The 23,215-nt window shown below is 43.0% G+C and overlaps 1 protein-coding gene across 2 annotated transcripts in view; it reads left to right on the top strand.

Annotated features, from left to right (window-relative positions):
- The window catches only part of LOC123773878 (uncharacterized), a 44,397-nt gene extending 21,501 nt beyond the window's left edge, over positions 1–22,896 (top strand). Inside the window, exons 2-4 of one of the 2 annotated variants that reach the window (XM_045767803.2) lie at positions 12,479–12,568; positions 17,165–17,347; positions 20,781–22,896. In XM_045767803.2, the coding sequence (XP_045623759.1) occupies positions 12,479–12,568; positions 17,165–17,347; positions 20,781–20,915 (408 nt within the window). In that variant the 3' untranslated portion in view covers positions 20,916–22,896. Of the gene's footprint in view, positions 1–12,459; positions 12,569–17,164; positions 17,348–20,780 lie in introns of both variants that reach the window. The other variant, XM_045767805.2, reaches the window with a different exon arrangement.
- The last annotated feature ends 319 nt before the right edge of the window (positions 22,897–23,215 follow it).

A 23,215-nucleotide genomic window follows, 5' to 3' on the forward strand; every position in this document is an offset into this window, starting at 1 on the left:
ACTACGTTCAAGAGAACCCTGTGAAGCAGGATGATAGGGGCTGGACAATACCTGTTTGATGTTGAACTCCTCCAGTGTCCTTTTGAAGAGATCACTGGTGAAGTTGGTGCCACAGTCACTTTGAATCTCCCTGGGAAATCCGTATTGAGTGAAGATCTTCAATAGATGTTTGATAACCGTAGCAGCCGTGATGTTCTTCACTGGAACTGCTATGGGAAATCTCGTGGTAGGACACAGGATGGTTAGGATGTAGGCGTTACCTGAACTGGTCCGAGGTAAAGGACCAACACAGTCTATTATGAGTCTGTGGAAAGGTTCCGCAGGCACCTGTATGGGAATCAGTGGTGCTCTGGGAATGGAGACGTTCGGTTTGCCTGCCATCTGACATGTATGACACTGTTTTACGTACTGTTTGACGTTATTTACCATACCTGGCCAGTAGTAGTCTTGACGAATCCCATGGTAAGTCTTGTTGAAGCCGTAGTGGGAGAATGCTCCGTGGGCCAGGTGTAGAATAGTGGGCCGCAGGCTGGTGGGAATCACAAGTTGTTCGATGTTGGCCCAATCGTCCTCCTCCTTCAGTTTACTGGGTCTATATCTGCGGTAGAGCAAGTCGTTCTCTAGGAAGAACCCAGGAATACTGTCGGGTTGAGTCTCAGCCTGGAAAAATAATGGTGTTAAGGTAAGATCTTCCCTCTGCAACTTACGGAACTCCAACTTGGTCAGATGCGGGGGTAGTTTCTGAGGGTCTTGAGGGACAGCGGTAGCAGTAGAGTCAGCTGGCTGTGGACGTGCGGCTTGTGCACGGGTGGTCACGAGAACCGGAGGAGAAACTTCATCACTCTCTTGAACCTCTGCTGGAACATACTCAATAATAGGGTTTATTGGCACAGAGTTACACACCTGGGGTTTGTCCATGACGATCAGGTTGGTCGGTTGCAGGTCTTCTGCCAAGTCGTTGCCTAGGAGAAGTTGCACTCCAGGCATGGGAAAAGGTTTTTCCCTGACGGCGACTTGGACTTCCCCGTTCACGTAGGGACAATCCAGGTGGACTCTGGCGAGAGGGTATGGAGTGGTAGCAGTGAGGTCAGTGATGAAGACTGTTTCCCCGGTGTAGACTATGTTGGGCACAGCCGACTTCAAGATGATCGATTGTAGAGCCGCTGTGTCCCTCAAGATCTTCAATTTGAAACGTCCCTCCGGATTTGAACCGTTGGCAGAGACAGTTCCAGTATACAGGTGGTTACTGAAAAGAGAAAGATCATTAACATCAACACCAACATTCATCACAGGCTTACCGGACTTAGGAGGAGTTGGTTTGGGTCGTTGTTGGCCAGTGGTTCCCTTGTATTGAGACTTACCACACTTGTCTATGGTATGCCCATAGAGTCTACAATACTTGCAGTACAGTTGTGAACCAGCTTGATCGGGGCTCACCTTCTCGTAACTGTACCACGACTTCTTACTGGAGGATGGTTCAGGTGTCAGCCGGTGGATGAGGCTGTAAGTGTCAGCCGACTTAGCACACTTCAGGTAGTCGGTTTCTTCTTTATCTGCTAAGTAGAGGCGGACAGGAGGTGGCACACGTCTCAAGAATTCTTCAACAAGCATCAGGTTGACGAGTTCTGTAAAAGTAGAGACATGTGCTGCTTCCAGCCATTTCATGAAATACCTCCGTTTCGTGTTAGCAAACTCAAGGAAGGTAGTGGTACTTGCCTTCAGGTGGTCACGGAATTTCCTTCTATAACTTTCTGTGGAAAGTAGGTAGGCGTCCAACACTGCTTGTTTCAGAGTGTAGTAGTCATTCTCAGACGCCAAAGTACTGAGTGTGACTGCAGCTCTACCTGTAAGATGGACTCTGAGAAGTGTGGCCCATTGGTCGACAGGCCAACTGAGTTGATTAGCAAGGGTTTCAAAGGTGGTAAAGAACACATCAACTTCTGCTTCTACAAAGGATGGCATTAACTTACTTGCATGTGATATATTAAAACTGACGGGAAGATTGGCAGTAGCTTGTTGGCGTTGAGTGAAGTGGGAAGTTTCCAAGGCGATTTCACGTTGACGACACTCTAAAGCCAGAGTTGCTTGTTGCTTGTCATGTTCGCGTTGTATTTCCAACTCGCGTTGTTTGGTTTCAAGCTCTACGCGTTCCCGCTCCTGGAGTGCTTCAAGCTGCACTCGTTCACGTTCACGGAGTAATGCGACCTCGCGTTCTTGTTCGTCTCTCCTCAAGGCGGTTTCGCGTTCGTGTTCTTCCCTTCGTATGGCAGCTGCTTCTCTTTGCTGCTCACGTTCAATCTTGGCCAGCTCTAGTTTAAGTTTCATCGTTGCCAAGTCAGTTTTCTCTGCAATATAGTAAGTTTCATGAGTTTCAGAGTCTATCTTACCTTGCTCTAAATAGTAATCCAGCAACAGGTTGTGTAGGTCATTTTTGTTGGCTTGGTAGGGAACTTCTAGTTGATACTCATGTGCAAGAGTTTGTAATTCAGTCCTCTTGGCACGACTTAAAGTCCCTATTTCACCTGCTGGATTTGCACGGAAAGTTTGGAGACGAAACATGGTGAAATTAGCAAATAAAGGTACACGAATATTCAATAGTGAAATGTCAGAAACAGGACAACGTGGCAACTGGTACCTATCCTGTGTGATCTTTAACAATTAAAGTTAAGTAAAAGATAAATGATTAAATTAAATCAAGGGCGCAGGAAATCTTGTACCCGGTACTCATGTAAGAGGATAAGGGCAAGAAAATCCTACTAACAAATGAAACAGAGTTTCGAAAACAAATGAAACAGTTAAATGCTTCAAAAGTAAAATTGGTAGTCCAAGGATGTAGGCATACCTTGCCGAGTCTCTATAGGACATAAAGCAAGTTTTTCCTACTGAATTTAATATGATACTTGCAGAATTAGCGAACTTTTGTGCTCTGAAAAAATAAGCTAATTCCCTACCGTTGTATGTATCATCATCTCTGACTGACGTGTAGGGGTGCGAGGTGTCAACTGGTGACGAGAACTGCTGCTGAGGTCCCAATTCAGCAACTAAAGTTCGAGCTAGAGGAACTATGGCCCTCTTTGTCCTCCTACAGTCAGATTGCAGAAGATTGGGTACTCTTGACCCGGGGCAGACCACAGTACCAGGGTACCAATATGATGATCTGTCAGAATGAGAAATATTCAAGGGACATAGATGGTAAATACGAGTAATAACACGGAGGGAGAGATGACCAATTAAGAGTATGACTGCGGCCTACAGTCACCACGTAATCCAAAGTTGTCTCACCTTCACTATATGTTACTCTCGTAATGCACAATACACCGCACCTTATAAAAAATGAAATTGAATGAAAAATAGTAAAGCTACGTTAACAAAGTTAAATACGCTTACCATAAATTACCACTTGGCACCAGTACCTGAGTGAAGCTCCTAGGACAGGCCCCCATATAACTTGTGACGGTAACGCGTTGGTGTTCGGCTGTTTAAGGCTAGGGGTATGGCCTCGTCACATAGTTATAAAAAAAAATAGAAAACTGGAACTTCGTCTGTGGTAAGGTAAGGAGAAGACACACAAAACACATGTAAACTTTAACAATGAAATTTTAATTACGTTAAATAAATCAAAACATGAAAAAATGGACAAACAAATTTGTATAATAAAATCAATCCATCAAAATAATAAGAATAATTAAATGACACAATTAAAAGTTACGTTAAGGCAAAAATAACAAGAAGTGCAACACAAAAGTAAATGGGAGGTGCTGGAATATTGGCTTTAAGCCACCACTTCTCTCAGTACACGCTAGCGTCTAGCCGGGAGGAGTGGTGACAACGAGAGCACCGAATATTCTGAGGTCTGAGGTCGTGGCGACCCCAGACATCAAGTAGTATGGGGGGGGCGAGTGCAGGTGCAGCCAGACCGGCGACCAATCAGCGGAGCCGGTAGCGATCAACATGTAGTTTGGTGGTTTGAGTCCGAACAGGTGGCTGGCTGCATACGTTTTGCTCACCCTGGCAAGCCTTGCTGGTGTTGTTGTCGTTGTTGGACATGTCTTCCATAGTCGTTTTATATAATTTCAACGACGTGATTATGGAGGGAAGAGCAGGCTCAATCTCTTGAAGGAGATTATCGTCACAATATATATATATATATATATATATATATATATATATATATATATATATATATATATATATATATATATATATATATATATATATATATATATTGGTAGCAGTCTTTCTTGTAAACATATGTTGATGAATATAACCGAAAGGGTCAGATTAATGATTTTAACACAGAGCATAGGCCTACCTTGGCCTACAGAGCATCTATGTGGCCCACAGAACATCTATGTGACCCACAGAACACCCATGTGGATGTAAATACACACACACAGACGTACTCATATTTCATGGTTAACATGATACACAGCGTCATGGTTCAGCGGAGACTGTAACACACACTTGGCCCTCGAGGTTCTCCAGACATTCCCACAGGTTAAATATTTATGGTTTATCATCTTGCAAGGCATGAGTTGGTGGCAGGTGTCGGCTCCCAGGTCCTCTGTGGTCCAGGGTGGAGGCGTGTGTGGGTGGGTGTGTACTCTCCTAGTTGTGTTTGCGGGGGTTGAGCTCTGGCTCTTTGGTCCCGCCTCTCAACTGTCAATCAACTGGTGTACAGGTTCCTGAGCCTATTGGGCTCTATCATATCTACATTTGAAGCTGTGTAGGGAGTCAGCCTCCACCACATCACTGCCTAATGCATTTCATTTGTTAATTACTCTTACACTAAAAGAAGTTCTTTATAATGTCTCTATGGTTCATTTGGGCACTCAGTTACCACCTGTGTCCCCTAGTGCGTGTGCCCCCTTGTGTTAAATAAATTGTCTTTATCTACCCTATAATTCATTTGAGAATCTTGAACGTGGTGATCATCTCCCCTAAACTCTTCTGTCTTTCAGCGACGAGAGGTTTAATTCCCGTAGTCTCTCCTCGTAGCTCATACCCATCAATTCGGGTACTAGTCTAGTGGCAAACCTCTGAAATTTCTCCAATTTAGTCTTATGTTTGACGAGATGTGGACTCCATGCTGGGGCTGCATACTCCAGGATTAGTCTAACATATGCGGTATACTAGGTTCTGAATGGTTCCTTACACAAGTTTCTAAAGGCCGTTCTTATGTTGGCCAACCTGGCATATGCCGCTGGTGTTATCCTCAAGATATGGGCTTCAGGGGACAGGTCTGGCGTGATATCAACCCCCAGGTCTTTCTCTGACTCATGAAGAATTTCATCTCCCAAAAGGTACCTTGTATCTGGCCACCTGCTCCCTACATCTATCTTCATTACATTACACTTGCTTGGGTTAAACTCTAACAACCATTTGTTAGCTCATTCCTTCAGTTTGTCCAGGTCTTCTTGAAGCCTCAAGCTGTTTTCCTCTGTCTTAATCCATCTCATAATTTTGACATCATCAGCAAACATTGAGAGGAATGAGGCTATACCCTCTGGAAGACCATTTACGTATGTCATAAACAGGATAGGTCCAAGTACAGAGCCCTGTGGGACTCTGCTTGTGATTTCACGCCAATCGGAGGTCTCACCCCTCACCGTAACTCTCTGCTTCCTATTGCTTAGGTACTCCCTTATCCACTGGAGCACCTTACCAGCTACACCTGCCTGTCTCTCCAGCTTATGTACCAGCCTCTTATGGGGTATTGTGCACCCCCATAAGAGCCTCTTATGGGGCTTTCCGACAGTCCAAGAAAATGCAGTCCACCCATCCTTCTTCTTGTTTAATCTTAGTCACCTGATCGTAGAACTCTATTAAGCCAGTCAGGCAAGATTTATCCTCCCTGAACCCATGTTGGCGGTGTGTCACCAAGTCCCTTCTCTCCAGAGGTGCTACTGGATTTTTTCTCACGATCTTCTCCATCAAACTTTACGTGTGTGTGTGTGTGTGTGTGTGTGTGTGTGTGTGTGTGTGTGTGTGTGTGTGTGTGTGTGTGTGTGTGTGTACTCACCTAGTTGTGTATGCGGGGGTTGAGCTCTGGCTCTTTGGTCCCGCCTCTCAACCGTCAATCAACAGGTGTACAGATTCCTGAGTCAATTGGGCTCTATCTTATCTACACTTGAAACTGTGTATGGTGTCAGCCTCCACCACATCACTGCCTAATGCATTCCATTGTGTGTGTGTGTGTGTGTGTGTGTGTGTGTGTGTGTGTGTGCGTGCGCGCGCGTGTTGTCATGACTTGTGCTTTTAACTAATTATACTTTTAATATTATTAATCATCAGTTTTTGTAATTGAAAGTAATATTCTTTTAATCTGTGTGTATGGAAGATAGACGGTGTATGAGAAGGCGAGAACTCATCAAGCATGTCCTCAACCACTTGCGAAACCTGTACATCTTTCCTCAATCACGAGAGCTTCATTTAGATTTACTAAACAGTTAACGAGGACCAAAACCCTGCCACGTTGTTCATAACAGTAATAAGCTTGAGTTGTGATGTTTACAACCTCGAACACTGTTTAATAAGTGTAAACAAAGCCGCCATATTTAAGGACAGGTTTGGTAAGTGTTTGGGTTCACTTGCTGCCTCTTAAGTGAATAGAGGACTAGAGAGGGATCAGCAAGTGAGGCATTAATACCTCCTGTTGAGGAGGAAACTGAGAGCTGCTACTGTGCACAGGAACAGTCCAACTGCTACTGTGCACAGGAACAGTCCACCTGCTACTGTGCATCGCGTGTTTTGAAGATTAAGGCGCAATGAATGTAAATATATAATGTCTATTAATATTTATACAAAATTCATTTCAAATACAATTGTTGGAATGTTCTATATTACTATTTATTTACCTCTGTTGGGAAAATATGTGTAATGGCTACACAATATATAGATAAATATAAATAAATATTTAGATAAATATATGTAAGGCTGCACAATATATAGATAAATATAGATAAATATTTAGATAAATATATCTAAATGATATATTTAGAGCGATAATAAGAGATAAAAACGTAACTGAAGCCCCTCATATTAAATATAATCATTTACTTGTCAACAGGTGGATAATCTCCACATTAATCCTTCCATCTTAACGACCGTAGCCTGAGAGGTGACGCCCCCTCCCACCCACACACACACACTCGCCTGGTCAGTGATACTGCAGGGCCTGATTATCCTTGCATGTTGGTCATTTAGCCTCGCCTCTGAGGCCACAAGAAGGGGGGTACTTATTTAGTGACATTGGTATTTTGAATTTACGTCCCCTCTGTCATTGATGATGCTAAGTCGGTCTTAACAGCTGTAGTGTGTCTGGATGCTGCATCAACACCACGGGAGATCGCTTGCCTCACAGCAGTGGCAGCTCCCCATGCGGGTGACTTCCTATTAGCGACCCCTATGCCAGCAACTGAAATGCGTCTCACACCACAGGGACTCTAAATTGAAGTGGCTCTCTGTCCTGTTGCTCCCTAATCCACACTGGACATAGGTGTAGTTATGGTGAGGTGAAGGACGACAGATACGGTCAGCTTGGCCTGCTCTGCCAAAGCACATGGATCTTGGCACTCGAGGAAGAGTGAAGTTTACGACATCGTTAAGAGAACCTTTCCCACGGCTGGGGGCCCAGCAGAGAATCCTGTTACCTATTGCACAATTCTGCAAATCTTGCTGCTTGCTCAGGAGGGATGACAGTGCACCCCTGCAAGAGTGGTAGGCAGTTGGTGTGGGACTACACGACATATCAACGTTGCCAAACACTTCCGTTGACTTCAGTCTTGTACATCAGTTGTTGCTGTCATCTACAGGGAATCAATCATGTCCTTTAAGTACAGAGATCTGGGTTATGAGTACAATTTTGTCCGTGTTGCTTCAGAAACATTTGATCCCTGGGATACCAGTGCCACTAGTTTCTTGAAGGATTTGGGTTCTAAACTCTTTGAAACACCAAGAGACCAAAGAGAGGCCAGCGCCCCAGTGTGGCACTGCAGAGTGGAAACCCACACAGCATTCATGACTCCTTCACGCTGAACGAGGAGCTGGAGGAACTCGACAGCATGTGACAACTAACTTTGTATCTTAAATGTCACCGATGTTGTAGCCAATCCTGTACCATGAAATTGTAGATAAAATAAAATAATTACAAAAAATGAAAAGGGGGTTGCAAGAGATGATAATATGAAGGAGCCCTGCATGGCTTCATATCCTCTTCTTCGAGGCTAAGGGTCCCGAGAAACATAACACAGAGATGGTACCTATCTCTCTGTATGTGTATATATATATATATATATATATATATATATATATATATATATATATATATATATATATATATATATATATATATGCGGAAAATCCACAGAGAAATATATTTCTCTGGATTTTCCGCATAAAATGATCAGTGTTTTGTGATCGTCAATTGCATATATATATATATATATATATATATATATATATATATATATATATATATATATATATATATATATATATATATATATATATATATATATATATATATATATATATATATATATATATCAAGATAACCTCAAGAGGATATTTGTTCTAACTTTCAAACATATAACAATGTCAGAAATAGTTGTACATAGGGGATTATAACATAACCGAGGTGTTTTTTGTTTTGTTTAAATATTTCTCTGCTCAGTTGTTTATCAGATCAAAATAATACGAGTCTTTTGAGCTGGAAAATATTATAGCACATTAACTAGTTTTAAACATGAGGTTGCATTCACAAGTACAATATATTTATCTTCCACATAGATAACATGTTATCATCTCTGGAAGATGCTAATGAAAGTTGATCTTTAGTAAAACACAAACAGTAAACTCCATCAAGGAAGAGGAGGTATTTACATGGAGGTATACCTCGCTTCTCGCAGTGTATACATTTGGAACTTTTGTACTGGGTAAAGTTCAGCGCAGATATACTTGCTGGTTGGTCCGTAAAACATTGTGTTAGCATTAATAACCTTCTCACGGTTGATAAGCCTTCAGCCTAACACTTAACCATAGCCTTAGTGTTGATATTAAGACTGCCTCAACTACTGATCCTTAAGTCTTTCAACAGTCGACTTTATGCAGTCTAATGCATGCATACCTTTGTCTGACTTCCGTATTAAGAGACAAAGGTTCCCTGGTATCATTACTCATGAGTTCACAGTATATCTCACCTCTCAGCGTAGAAACACTTCAAAGGCAGATAACGCTAGTATGACCTTGAGCCTCAGATGACCACGTGTTCAGTGTAACTGTTTACAAACAGGCCAGGGGCCAGATTCACGAAGCAGTTAAGGAAGCACTTACGAACCTGTCCATCTTTTCTCAATCTTTGGCGGCTTTGTTTGCAATTATTAAACAGTTAATGAGCTCCGAAGCACCAGGAGGCTGTTTATAACAATAGCAATAGATGATTGTGAAGTTTTCATGCTTGTAAACTGTTTAATAAATGTAACCAAAGTCGTCAAAGATTGAGGAAAGATGTACACGTTCGTACGTTCTTGCGTAACTGCGTCGTGAATCTGGCCCCAGGTACCATATAATATATCTATCCGTCTCAGTTGTGCTACTGAATAGATTTCATATAACAAATGGACAATGCCGTTAAGTGCTCAGTTTTGATAATCAGAACTTTCTACCTCATAATCTAGAAAGTTAATTAGTATATAGAGGAATACTTTTTTCTAGCAGTGTGTCCTTTCAAGGACCATATATACGCATCTCATGTTGGAATTATTGACGAATGAATTGAATAACATCTTGAATGACAATACATAACACCCAACTCTAAAAATGAAACACATTTTAGACCTATTACTGAACATTATATTTTCGCAGTGTTAGTCACGTTTGTCTTTCGTACGACCCTTATGGTCTGAAACTAGCGCCGACGAGCCAAACATTATCAGAGAACAGTTTCCGGGAGGCCCGACGAATCTTGCGTTAGAAACCAAGAACAGCAGTTAATGGAAGAGAACAAAACTGGTGAAAGATAAAGAACAGAATGGGAAAAAAGCGAAAGGAAGGAGCAGGGAGGGACAACAACGCTGGAGGGAGATAAAGGAAGGAGATAAACATGGCTCCAAGTAGGTCACAGTCAGGCGAGAGATGGAAGGGTGGAGACCTCAGACCTCCCCTCCTCCGGGGGAGAATAACGGTGACGGTAGACGAAGATGGTGTTGTTGTTATAGCTTCAGCTGCTGGGGAACAAAAAGTTCCAGGTAGCACTGGCTATGGTGAGCCCGTAGTGAACTTACCTGGCACAGGAGCGGGGCTGGAACTCGACGAAGATGGTGTGGGAGGGATGATGGAGACGCAGGCTAGCGAGGTGGAGCAGCAGATGACGCTGGGAGAGACACCAGCTGTACACGAGGCTGTGGCCGGGTCCTGGATGAGGCAGAGGAAAATATATGCCGCACAAATTTGGATTAGTCAGGCCTCGAATGTGAGAATAGAAGAGCACTCGGCTCGGTGCTGTGGGGAGCGGTTGTGACGGAGGAGGAGGAGGGGAGGCTGAGGTAGATGTGCTGGAGAGAGGGAAAGAGACGGGGAGGTGCCCGGGATGACAGACGACCCACGTCCCGGGATGACAGACGTGACCATAACAACCACTCCACTCCCCCCCCCCCCCCTCCGACCAGGACAGTATACATTAACCCGAGTGCACACCGCCAACCATAATAGCTCAGCCGTGAGGTCACCTGTTATGGCGTCCGTACCTGGCTGTGTTTGGACCTCTTTATTGCTTCGCCATAAACCCACGCAATAAAACAGCTTCTTTAGCGGCATTGCTTTATTAACCTGAGCTGACCTGGAGAGTGAGAGAGAGAGAGGCGTCAGCCCCTGGAGACGCGCGCCGGCAATCCTGCCCCAGAGATGCCTTTTCATCCCCGGATATTGATCTTAGTGATGCTGCTCATCCTTCCGCTTGTGTGACCCCGTGGCACCCGCCCACCTCACCTGACCTGGCACCTGTCACCGCCGGCCTCGGACGCCAAGCCCCTGACCTGTGCTGACCTGGCACATACAGTGCCGTCCTCCCCCTTCACAATTGGCACTTCCAGTGACTTAATTATCTCCTCTGAACAAGGTTTGAGTGAACAAGGTGAGCAAGGTGAACAAGGTGAACAAGGTGAACAAGGTGAACAAGGAACGACTGTGGACGCTCCTCCCACCTTCCGTTGCGTTCTCTCACAGCAAACGTGGGAGGTCCTCTTATGTAAACTTTTGATGCGTTCCATTCACATGTATTTAGGACACGTTTTCTTTTGTCTGAGATCTCTGGTTCACCCAGCAGGAAATAGGCACCCGGGACTAAGGCAAGAGTTGTAGGGGTTCCTCCCTGGGGGGGGGGGGGGTAGTATATGACACCCGGTAGTTCAGTAGTACTGGTCAGTAGTTCCACCTTGGGGGGGGGGGGACACTCTACAAGGCTTCCTGTCTCAACAACCCATCCTTCTGTTTAGATAGTAAATATAGTAATTATGTCGACCGTCGTGCATATATAGACGTAATGATTATATTTGTCAATGTAATAAGTATACTTGTTATTAAGTAAACAAATATAATTTGGTAATATTAAATTTGGCCACACTGGAAAAGGCTATGTATTAATGTTGTTAATATATTATAACCTAACCTGACCATCCTAGGCCTAATACACGCTATATGAAGGCCTAATATACTATATATATAAACAACAACTCGAGCGAAAGCCAAATCTAAAATCTCTTAGTTCTAAGGCCTAATATAGCCATTCGTAAGCCTAACGTAGTCCACATATGTAATATACAAGGCTTACGAGAAGTTATGTCAGGCTTGTTCCATTCTTTCTTCTAACTTTCACAGAAGTTAAGCACAAAATGTGAGCTGGGGAGGGGGGGGGAGCAAGAGTTTTTATTTGTATTTTTAGAATATTAATACACATTTTAGAATACATTCTAAACATTTTAGAACATTTGTATATATTCTCTAGAGGTGGTAACTGTACTAGCCGTTGTGGAGGTGAAGTTATAGTATTTATGTAAGTTGTACCTTATTATTATTACCTTTTATGTACATTGTGCTTTATTGCATCTTTTATGTAAATGTGCTTTATTATCTCTTTTATGTACATTGTGCTTTATTGCATCTTTTATGTAAATGTGCTTTATTATCTCTTTTATGTACATTGTGCTTTATTGTACATTACGCTCTCATGTGATACATTACACTGTTCATATGATACATTACTGTATCAAGTTACACATTATACACTCATATTATACACTGATGTTTTACTGTCATGTATTACAGTCATGTATTACATTATAGTCACGTGACATATTACACTGTCATATAACATTTTATGGTCTCATATAGTGCATCATCCTGTCATGTGATGACACAGTATACGTCACCTCGTCATGCAGACTCTCGGGTCTTGTCTAACAGAAGGTGCCACTGTCCTCAGATGACCTGTCACATGGATGCCACAAGTGTCAAGGCTCTCCTGCTCACCCTGGTGGCACTGGCCGCCTGCGTCACTCCTACTGCCTCACAGGTCAGTGCCTCGCGGGGGGTTATACTGTCGTCACTCTGTTAGTGACAGTGGTAGTGCCATCCATCATGTATGTGTACTCACCTAGTTGTGTTTGCGGGGGTTGAGCTCTGGCTCTTTGGTCCCATTGTGTGTGTGTGTACTCACCTATTTGTGCCTACAGGATCGAGCTCTTGGATCCCGCCTTTCTAGCCGCCGGTTGTTTAAAGCAATGACTACTGTCTTTCTCTATCATACCTAGTTTTAAAGTTATGAATAGTGTTTGCTTTCACAATGTGCTCCTTTTAGTTCATTCCATTTCCCCACTACTCTCACGCCAAAAGAAAACTTTGTAACATCTCTATTTTGAGTTTCCACTCATATCCCCTTGTTCTGATGGTATTCCGTGTAAATATTTCGTCTTTTTCCACTCTGTCAATCCCCCTAAGTATTTTATATGCTGCTATCATATTCCCTGGAACACGACCCCCCCCCCAATCGGTTAGCAACCAGGTACCCAATTATTGCTGGTGAGCAGATGTGAGCAGTTAAGGATTGACGCCTGGTTAATCCTCCCCAGCCAGGATACGAACACATGCCAAATTGCTTGCGAGGTGAAGGATGTTACCATTCTCTCTCTCTTCTTCTGTCTCCTTCTCTCTCACCTGGTAAAAGATCGGGCCGCGGGACATTGATCCTCGGAATCATCACAAGGTAACCGGGTACCCTGGTTTTCTCCCTCTTTCTTTATGCTACTGTCTTTCAGAATATGTATTATTACAGAATTATAAAATTAGCTTAAAAACTGTTTGGAAAGTTAATCGCAATTTTCAGATTGAATGAACCTCCCCATATATTCTAATTTTGTACTAATATACTAAAAAAATTTTTGAAACTTTTATCCAAGTATTAAATATTTACAAAGTTTTAAATATAAAAATATTATTTTTCAGTTTTATTAAACAATAGAGATTTTATACAAAATTTGAAATTATACCGAGTTACTTGATAATTTATTGAAAGACTTTAGTTTTGTTTTATTAGTTTTATAAAATTTTAATATCAATATAGCTATAGGTTAAGTACTAATTGTAATTAAGAAGCAATAAATACTATTTACATGCTTGTCCTGCTACACTCCCAAGGTCGTCTGTGGTCGTGGTTTTCTAAACAGCTTTTCAGGTAAACTCCAATATTCACAATATTTTGTTAGATTAAGTGTATTTATGTACTATGCAGAATGAGGATTGTACTTATTACATTTAGTATTAAAATGTATTGTCTATTCGTAGGATGGGCTGTGCTATTTAATCATCAATAGTTCATTTTTTTAATTGTATTTTAGTTTAAAACTGTATATTGAAATAGCATTGACAACTTCCTCATTTAATGAATTCAACTTATTTACGTTCGTAGGTTCCTTCAACAGTATTCACGTACGCTTGTGGTGCCTCACTCACCACGTTCCGTCAGATTCATTCTCGTTTAGGACGACCCTTTGCTTTCGTTGTTTTAATCATTGTTTTATCCACCCTAATATTCTAACAGTTATTCTATGTGCTTGTAATTTCCTTCTAATCTTTCATAAGGTACCTTATCAAAAGCTATATATATACTACATCTTATCCCTCAATATTCATTAAGTATGTTCTTTGCTTGTTTCATAGTCATCCTTCCAACTCTTTTTCTTAACCTTTTCTTTAATTCTTCCTCAAGCATAGTTTCCCAATTCCAGTTGTGCCAGTGATTTTATCTCTCCATGGTGTATTCTGTTCTTTAATGTTTTTATTGTATTGAACCACCATGATAGCTAGGGAAAAGAGAGAGAGAGAGAGAGAGAGAGAGAGAGAGAGAGAGAGAGAGAGAGAGAGAGAGAGAGAGAGAGAGAGAGAGAGAGAGAGAGAGAGAGAGAGAGGGGGGGGGGGACACCTCCACAATTCCTCCCCCTTCCACCTTCTCTCAGAGAACCACCCCCCCCCTGCTCCACTACCCCTGCCTGTCGGGGCACCGCAGTATAATCAGTGTTGTGACGATAAAGGGATGGGCTTTTTAAAGGCTGCCTCACCGACTTCTATGAAAATATTAAAGTTATAGCTGGAGGGACGCTTCAGCCTGCCAGTGTAAACACCAAAACAAGGATGGGAGGGACAGGGGTTGAGTGGAAAGGAGAGCTTGGATAGTGGGATGGAGGTGCTTGAACTTTCAACTTCTTCTCGTAACTAGTACATCTCATTTTGTAAATTATGGTCCTCAAACGAATAAATTACAAAGTAATATGAAAAGTAGCAGCTCAGAAACATCCACGTTTTCTATATATCGATAGTGTAGGTTAGGTCTAAGAGGCTTGGGTTCGTGCGTTTCTGTTTAGATTAACACTTTGTATTTTGTACGTTGTGGCCAATCAAAAGAAGGGACTGCTGAGGGTGCTTACGCCGTGAGAGAGGTTGCTAGGTAGTAGTAATGGTAGGGAGTGCAAGAGTAATGGAAGGAGTAATCCGGTCGACTACCAGAGTCCCCCCACTAGTTAGAAGGATCTTCATGAATGTTAATAAAGGACTGACTAGCGTAGTTTCATGAGCTCCATGGGGCTGTCGCAAGGGATGCTCGGGTAAATGTCTATGTGTGGCTCCATCGTGGAGTCCATATCTAGTTAAATACATGACGAAGATAGAGAAAAATTAGATACACGATCCCGCAAGACTAGTCCCGGAGCTGAGAAGTATGAGTTATGAGGAAAGGCTACTATAATTAAAATATTCTACACTATTCCTTATACAATATAATTCACGAAAAGCAACAAGAAGCTTGCTTGAAAGCGTAGAGTTCGTCGCAAGGCAAACTGTTGTAAAATTAAAAAAAAAATAGCCTGCGGGAAAATGGCACTAAATAATAATAATAATAATAATATTTATTCACAAGAAGGAACAATGGGTATATGAGATTATATAACATTCGTATTTTTACTTTCTTGCAAAGCCACTAACAAGCATAGTGTTTCATTATGCATTAGAGTAAAGACTAGGTCTTTAATATATCAGGTAAGATGTATTATCTTGTGGTGGTTGTGGTTGTGGTTGATGTGGTTGATCAGGTATCCAAAGGATACCTGATCAACCAGGCTGTGACTCATACGTCAGGCTGCGAGCAGCCGCGTCCAACAGCCTGGTTGATCAGTCCGGCAACCAGGAGGCCTGGTCGACGACCGGGCCGCGGGGACGCTAAGCCCCGGAAGCACCTTAAGGTAACCTCAAGGTAAGATGTGATATAAATTTTGCTACATTGTAGAAAAATTTACATCACATATAACTACAATATTAATTGACAGAGGTGGTTACACTGGTGAAGATATATATACAGGTCTTAGGTACTAATATTAGGGAAGTGGGTAGTACAAGATAAAGTGTAAGTTTGAAACACATGGTAGCAAACTATGAGGATAAAATTAAATACATTTTGCTTTTACTTTTCTATAAGGCAAAGGTTGGAGATTTTTTTAATTTGTTAGGGAGTGAGTTCCGTAGACCGGGTCCTCTTATTTGCATGGAGTGTTTGCACAGATTTAGTCTGACTGAGGATATCAAAGATATAATTTATTTCTGGTGTGGTGCTCATGGGTTCTATTGCACCTATCAAGGAAAAGTTTCAGATCAAGATTAGCATTTAGGAACAAGTTTTTTGCACATGTAAATAGCACAGCACATCTTGCTCCCTGTTTAGCTTCCTTCCAGAGAGACACGGAAAAAGTGTATGATTATCACTGCGAATAATATTTGTACGTTAGCGCGTCTCCTCTGTATGATTACTGAACGTCAACGCTTGAGAACATCAGTGTTCATATTTTTGTACCTGTTCTCCTTTCCCCCTTGTTCTCTGAGCTCACAGATCTGATTTTGTTCATGTGTTATGCACCCCGTAACCCATTTAGTAAGTTGTTGTAGATCTCATACCCATCATGTGAGAAGCTGTAGAACTTATCCGATGAGTAGTTGTAAAGCTCATTCTCATTCTAAGAGTAGTTGTAAAGCCCATACCCATCCTGTGAGTGGTTGTAGGCCCCATACTCATACTATGGGTGGTTGTAGACCTCATACCCATGCTGTGAGTTGATTGTAAAGCCCACACCCCCCATCCTATGAGTGGTTGTAAACCCCATACCTATCCTGTGAGTGTTTGTAGATCCCCAGATCCACTCTGTGAGTGATTGTAAACCCCCATACCCATCACGCGAGTAGTTGTAGACCTCTATACCTATTCTGTGAGTGGTTGAAGACTCTATACCTATCTCATTGGCAGTAGAGGAAGAGATTACAGAGGCACATCATGGGCTCAGGAACTGCCTTCCCCCACAGGTCACTTAGCTAAGCAAGTAACAATCTTGAGAAGCTAGTTACACAGTTTAATGAGTATAATAATAGTCTTTTATACTCATTAAACTCAGGTCGACATCAGAACGCAACTCCATAGTCTCCTGAGACTGATGGATGCCTACTACTTATAAGACATGTATTGCAATGAGCGGAGCACAACAGCCTGGTACTCGCAGAAAAAACAATAGGTTCTCCTTTCAGACGCTCGCAGATTATGCTGTCCTCGGCCCCTCATAGTCACCTTTCCTTTCAGATCCACTGGAATCGCGGGTGGGGCGCCGGAGGATCCATGGGCAAGCGCTCGCCACCGGCCACAGGAGCGGTGGCTGCGTCACCTCTGGCCGAAGCTCCAGAAGTAGACGCTGACGTGGTGCTCAGCCCTGATTGCAGTCTTGACATGAATTACGTCTCCGGCCTCCTGGCTAAGATCATAGAGGTAGGGTGGAGGTGCTTATCCTGCCAGGGGGTCGAACCCGGGGGTGTGTCTTTCTCCACTGGGTAGGGTGGAGGTGCTTACTCCTGGAGGTTGCCAGGGGTGGAAGCCTTGAACTGTTGACGTCCTCACTTGTGAGGTCGGGGAAGCCTCGGTCAGCTGTATCTCAGGCACACAGCGTCTCTTCCTCCTGATTGATAAAGATTAAGCCACCCAAGAGGTGGCACGGGCATGAATAGCCCGTAAGTGGTACAATTTTTTTTTTTTCCCAGTGTTCTGAGGTTGCATTTAACCATCAAGCTGTTATCGTGGGGGAGGATACTGCTTCACAGTCTTTATGAGGGTGTCCAGCTGCTGGACACCTTTGTTGACCAGGAGAGTGGCTGTGTTGATGGCTTCAGGGTGGCCACTGCATGATTCAGGAACTCTTAAAGCTCTTCTAAGGTCATTGGTTGCTTCACATTCCAGAAGATAGTGAAGTAATGGCTTTTCTGTGACAGTTTGGCAGAAGATGCACTCTCTCTGTCGGGGTTCACCAATCTCCCAGTTGCATCTGTAACCTAGACGTAGTCTATATAGCCTAACTGCTATTTTCCTGTGGATTCCTTTTGGGATATTTAACCTTTCTAATTTGGTTGCCTGAAGATACCATGTTGCAGATGGCGAAATCTCTTCCTCCTGATAACACGGCGACTATCATCTTCCTTCACCTCACTTGAATGGTTGAGGTGAAGGTAGTGATATTGTGTTATGGACTCGATTCGGAGCTTATTCATATTGCAGGATATTTGGCCCGATTTGCCTAATAAGCCAAGTTTTCCTGAATTGATATATTTTTCTTATGAAATTATAAAGCTATCCATTTCATTATGAATGAGTTAATTTTTTTAAATTTAGGCTAAAACTAACGTAAATATATGGTTCAACCTAACCTACCCTACCTATAGTAACCTAACCTATCTTACCCCTAACCTAAACTAACATAACTAAGTCAATAATTTATGTTCTTAATATAATATAATAATAATATTTCATATAAACCAATTGGAAATAGTTTTTGAAAATAAAGAAAATCACTTGGCCTATGAGGCAAATCGGGCCTTGCATAGTAGGCCGAGAAGTGCGTTCTGGCTACTAGGTACGATATATATATATATATATATATATATATATATATATATATATATATATATATATATATATATATATATATATATATATATATATATATAAACAAGCTTGAATAGTCCTCAAGTCAATTTGCAACCGAAAATTCCTCACCCCAGAAGGATTCGAACCCAGATAGCCAGGCTACATGCTACATGCACCTTAGCGTATCCAGTACTTTACCCGCTAGACCACACTGACTGTTCAAAAGGATTAGTGTGAGGAGTTCTCCTCACCTTCTTCATGAGTGATGAGTTTCCGGTTGCATATTACTTGGGGACCACTCAAGCTGGTTCGTATTTGTGTTACTCACGTGGCTCCCAACATGCGAGGCGGTTCGATAAAATATCTGTCCCCAAAATTGACCACCGAGTACTGTCGGTGGTTGGGTTAAGGGTCTGACGACTTCCAATCCTTTTTGAACAGTCAGTGTGGTCTAGCGGGTAAAGGACTGGATTCGCTAAGGTGCATGGTGCCCCTGGCTGTCTGGGTTCGAATCCTTCAGGGATGAGGAGTTTGCGGTTATATATAAGTGTATATATTTTTTTGCTTGCTGTTAACGTACTTAGTTACATTCATGTGAACATCAATTGTAGAAAAAAGTGTAAATCTGCGTAAAATGATCAGATTTTTTCAGCCGTGTCGTCTCACAAATGTAGACAAAAGTCCAGAATTTTCGAGGCCTTGAAAATGCTTCGTGCTGCTCCTGTTTGACATTATTATAATCTACAACTAGATATTTTCCCTATTTCCTCCTGCAGCTACGTTATCATATGTGGTTCTTCTTCTCTTAAGGACGATCCTCATCTATCCACCTTTGTTATCCACCGTCTCTGCCTTGTACACATGCCTTTCATTGCTCTGTCCTGGTTCTCGGTTTCAAATACCCGAGAGTGAGACAGCGAGAGACAGACGCTTCGGCGGTGACAGGAGAGTTTGTGTGACGGGAGACTTGGAATGACAGGAGCCTCTGGGTGACAGGAGTCTCTGGGTGACAGGAGTCTCTGGGTGACAGGAGCCTCTGGGTGACAGGAGCCTCTGGGTGACAGGAGCCTCTGGGTGACAGGAGCCTCTGGGTGACAGGAGCCTCTGGGTGACAGAAGCCTCTGGGTGACAGGAGCCTCTGGGTGACAGGAGCCTCTGGGTGACAGGAACCTCTGGGTGACAGAAGCCTCTGGGTGACAGGAGCGTCTGGGTGACAGGAGCCTCTGGGTGACAGGAGCCTCTGGGTGACAGGAGCCTCTGGGTGACAGGAGCCTCTGGGGGATAGGAGCCTCTGGGTGACAGGAGCCTCTGGGTGACAGGAGCCTCTAGAGATAGAGCCTAATGACTGTAGAGGAGGGAGAGGCGTGTACCAATTAGCTCTGATGTATATCCACCGCTTGTCTCACTCTCCTTCCTAAGCCCCCGTGTATCGTCGCTGTGTAGCCGGATATACCTCCCTTGTCTACCATGTCTGTCTAGCCGGATACCACCGTTGTTTTCCGGCTCTGTTTACCCGGATACCTCCCTTGTCAACCATTTTAGTGTAGCCGGTTACCTGCCTTGTTTACGGCTTCTGATTAGCCGGATACTTGCGATGCTTAATTACTGTCTTCACCGCAGCTTTCATAGACTCCAGATCTGTGCTAAATCACTGTATTTTTAGACGGCCTCAAATACTCGTGTGTAATGTTCTGTATAATTATTAGAAGCCTCGGAATGCTAGTCGACGAATGTAAAGTAACTTATTATACGATCACGTATACTTAATACATTATTAGTTTGCAGGACAAAATAAGTCGACGTGTATGACAAGTCAGTGGACGACCGAGGCTGATTTACAGATACCTGTCAAGTTATTAATTAATGACGCTATCTTAATATTTCTATCTCCACTATGGAGTATTGGTGTCTGTCTTGGCCGCTGTCCTTGGGACGTTGTTGGGTCTGCTCTGTGTTCGTCGAGTGTTCGTTTAGTCTACTCTGAACGCAGGAGTGCTCTGAAGAGGTCTGATTTTGATCTGGTGATTCTCCCAAAAAATAATGAGTTGCTTTGATGCATATCTTTTCAGATTTTTACATGAATGTAGATTTGGAAGCGGGTTTAGTGTCTTGCTGACGTAAGTAACGTTAGTGATTCCTACTGGTGCACGGGGGGTGATGTGTAGGGGACGGGGTCACGACCCCTGATGCCGACGACTTGCTAACAATTGTTATACCAAAATTATTCCAGCACAGTAAGCTGTTGACATATTATTATTCACGTGACCCCTGGTTTCCTCTGCAGAGTGAAGTGACGCGGGTTGTGTCATGCATGGAGAGGGGCGGGTCGTCTGTAGTGGTTGGCAGCGAGCAGGATCAGCTAACTCGGTACCCCTGGTGGATGGCGGTGAGGGGGAAGGTGCCCACCACCGACCAGTAATGCCCTCTATATCAAGTCAACAACGAACATGGTCCTCAAGACCCTTCATTTCTCTCTCTCCCTCTCCACCTGCGTCTCTCCTCCTCCAAGAGAGGAAGAAGCTGCCTCAACAGCCGCCTGTATCTGGCCACACCGCCGGCCTCCGCAGCTGTCGCAACACCTGCCAGGTCTGACAGCCTCCACACATTGTGATACAAATATATATATATACCACTTTTAGCATCTGTTTTACAGGTGTGTCAATAAGGTCACTGAAGGGCTTATACATGTCTATCAGAGCGCTCAGAAGCGAGCCACCTATATATACGAAGCCTCTTGCTCCATGCTAAGCAAACACAAACATTGCTGGAGGAGACGGGTGACACCACAAGATTTTAGATCATAATTAAGAGTAAATGAAATTAAATGTTGGTTACAAGGTGATCTACAATCTCACAGAGCATTCTATTTTATATTTCCAGACTGTGCAAACCTTAACTCGCTTAGTTCTTCTATGTAAAATGAGTTTGATATTTGTCGTTTATGATTAAATGATCATAAAAACTTTTTGTATTTTAAATTTATTATATAATTGTAACACCTACTTTAAGGCATATTAAAATATTACTGATACATGTCACTTAAACAATGATGAATGTTTTTTCTTTCATTCAAAATCAAGTTTTTATTTGAAGAACTTTGTCTTGTGGGAAAATAATTTAACATGACACTGAATGTCTTATGACTGTAAGACACATATTCTACGACTACAAGACACATGCTTCATGGAATAAACATGTTTCATGGCTGCAAGACATATGTGTCATGACTGGAAGAAACATGTTTCATGGCTGGAAAATACATGTTTCAGGGTTGCACGACACATATATCATGGCTGCAAGAAACATGTTTCATGGCTGGAAGACACATTTTTCAAGGCTACAAGACACAAGTACCATAGCTACAAGACACATGTACCATGGCTGAATAAAGCATGTTTCATGACTAAGACACATGTTTCACGACTGTAAGACACATGTTTCATGGCTACACGACATAAGTTTCATAGCTGTACCTACCAACCGTTAACATCCGGATGTGTTTCAACCCCAATAAACGTCATTCACCACACTCGCGTTCCAATATTCCGCACAATACGACCACTCTCTATTAAATGACACAAAACCTGACAGTCCCACACACTAATTGACAGTCCCACACACTAACTGACAGTCCCACACACTAACTGACAGTCCCACACACTAACTGACAGTCCCACACACTAATTGACAGTCCCACACACTAACTGACAGTCCTACACACTAACTGACAGTCCTACACACTAACTGACAGTCCCACACACTAACTGACAGTCCTACACACTAACTGACAGTCCCACACACTAACTGACAGTCCCACACACTAACTGACAGTCCCACACACTAACTGACAGTCCCACACACTAACTGATAGTCACACACACTAATTGACAGTCCCACACACTAACTGACAGTCCCACACACTAACTGACAGTCCCACACACTAACTGACAGTCCCACACACTAACTGACAGTCCCACACACTAACTGACAGTCTCACACACACTAGCTGACAGCCATTAACTGACACAACAGACTACTGCCTGACATCAGATAATGTTCATTTACAACAGCCCAAACGCGTCTGTTATCTCGTAGCCTAACTTTATATTATAACTTTCAATTCACAAGTTACACAAATGGCTGCAAGTAGGAAAAAAAAAGGTTAGACAAATTAGTTGCAAAAAGGAAGTGAGCATGACAGTGTCACTAAGACTGACACAGGTTAATTAAGATAGGTACAGTATTACTAAGACAGAGGCAGTGTCAATGAGGTGGTCCGTGTATATACCTTCCTAGTCAACGTGAGGTCATCAGTATATACCAGTATATAGTCACACAGAGGTCATCAGTGTACTGACCAGTCTCACATGAGGACATTATTAATAAAACTGAGTGTTCAATACTGCCTTTCCCTCTCCTTCACCCTGCTCTATTAGCTGGCAGGGGCTAGGGAGCTCCACTAACTGGCAGGGGTCAGAGAGCTCCACTAACTGGCAGGGGTCAGAGCTCCACTAACTGGCAGGAGCTAGAGAGCTCCACTAACTGGCAGGGGTCAGAGAGCTCCACTAACTGGCAGGGGTCAGAGAGCTCCACTAACTGCCAGGGGTCAGAGCTCCACTAACTGGCAGGGGCTAGGGAGCTCCACTAACTGGCAGGGGTCAGAGAGCTCCACTAACTGGCAGGGGCTAGGGAGCTCCACTAACTGGCAGAGGTCAGAGA

Source organism: Procambarus clarkii, chromosome 91, assembly GCF_040958095.1.
Source record: "Procambarus clarkii isolate CNS0578487 chromosome 91, FALCON_Pclarkii_2.0, whole genome shotgun sequence".
Lineage (NCBI taxonomy): Eukaryota > Metazoa > Arthropoda > Malacostraca > Decapoda > Cambaridae > Procambarus > Procambarus clarkii.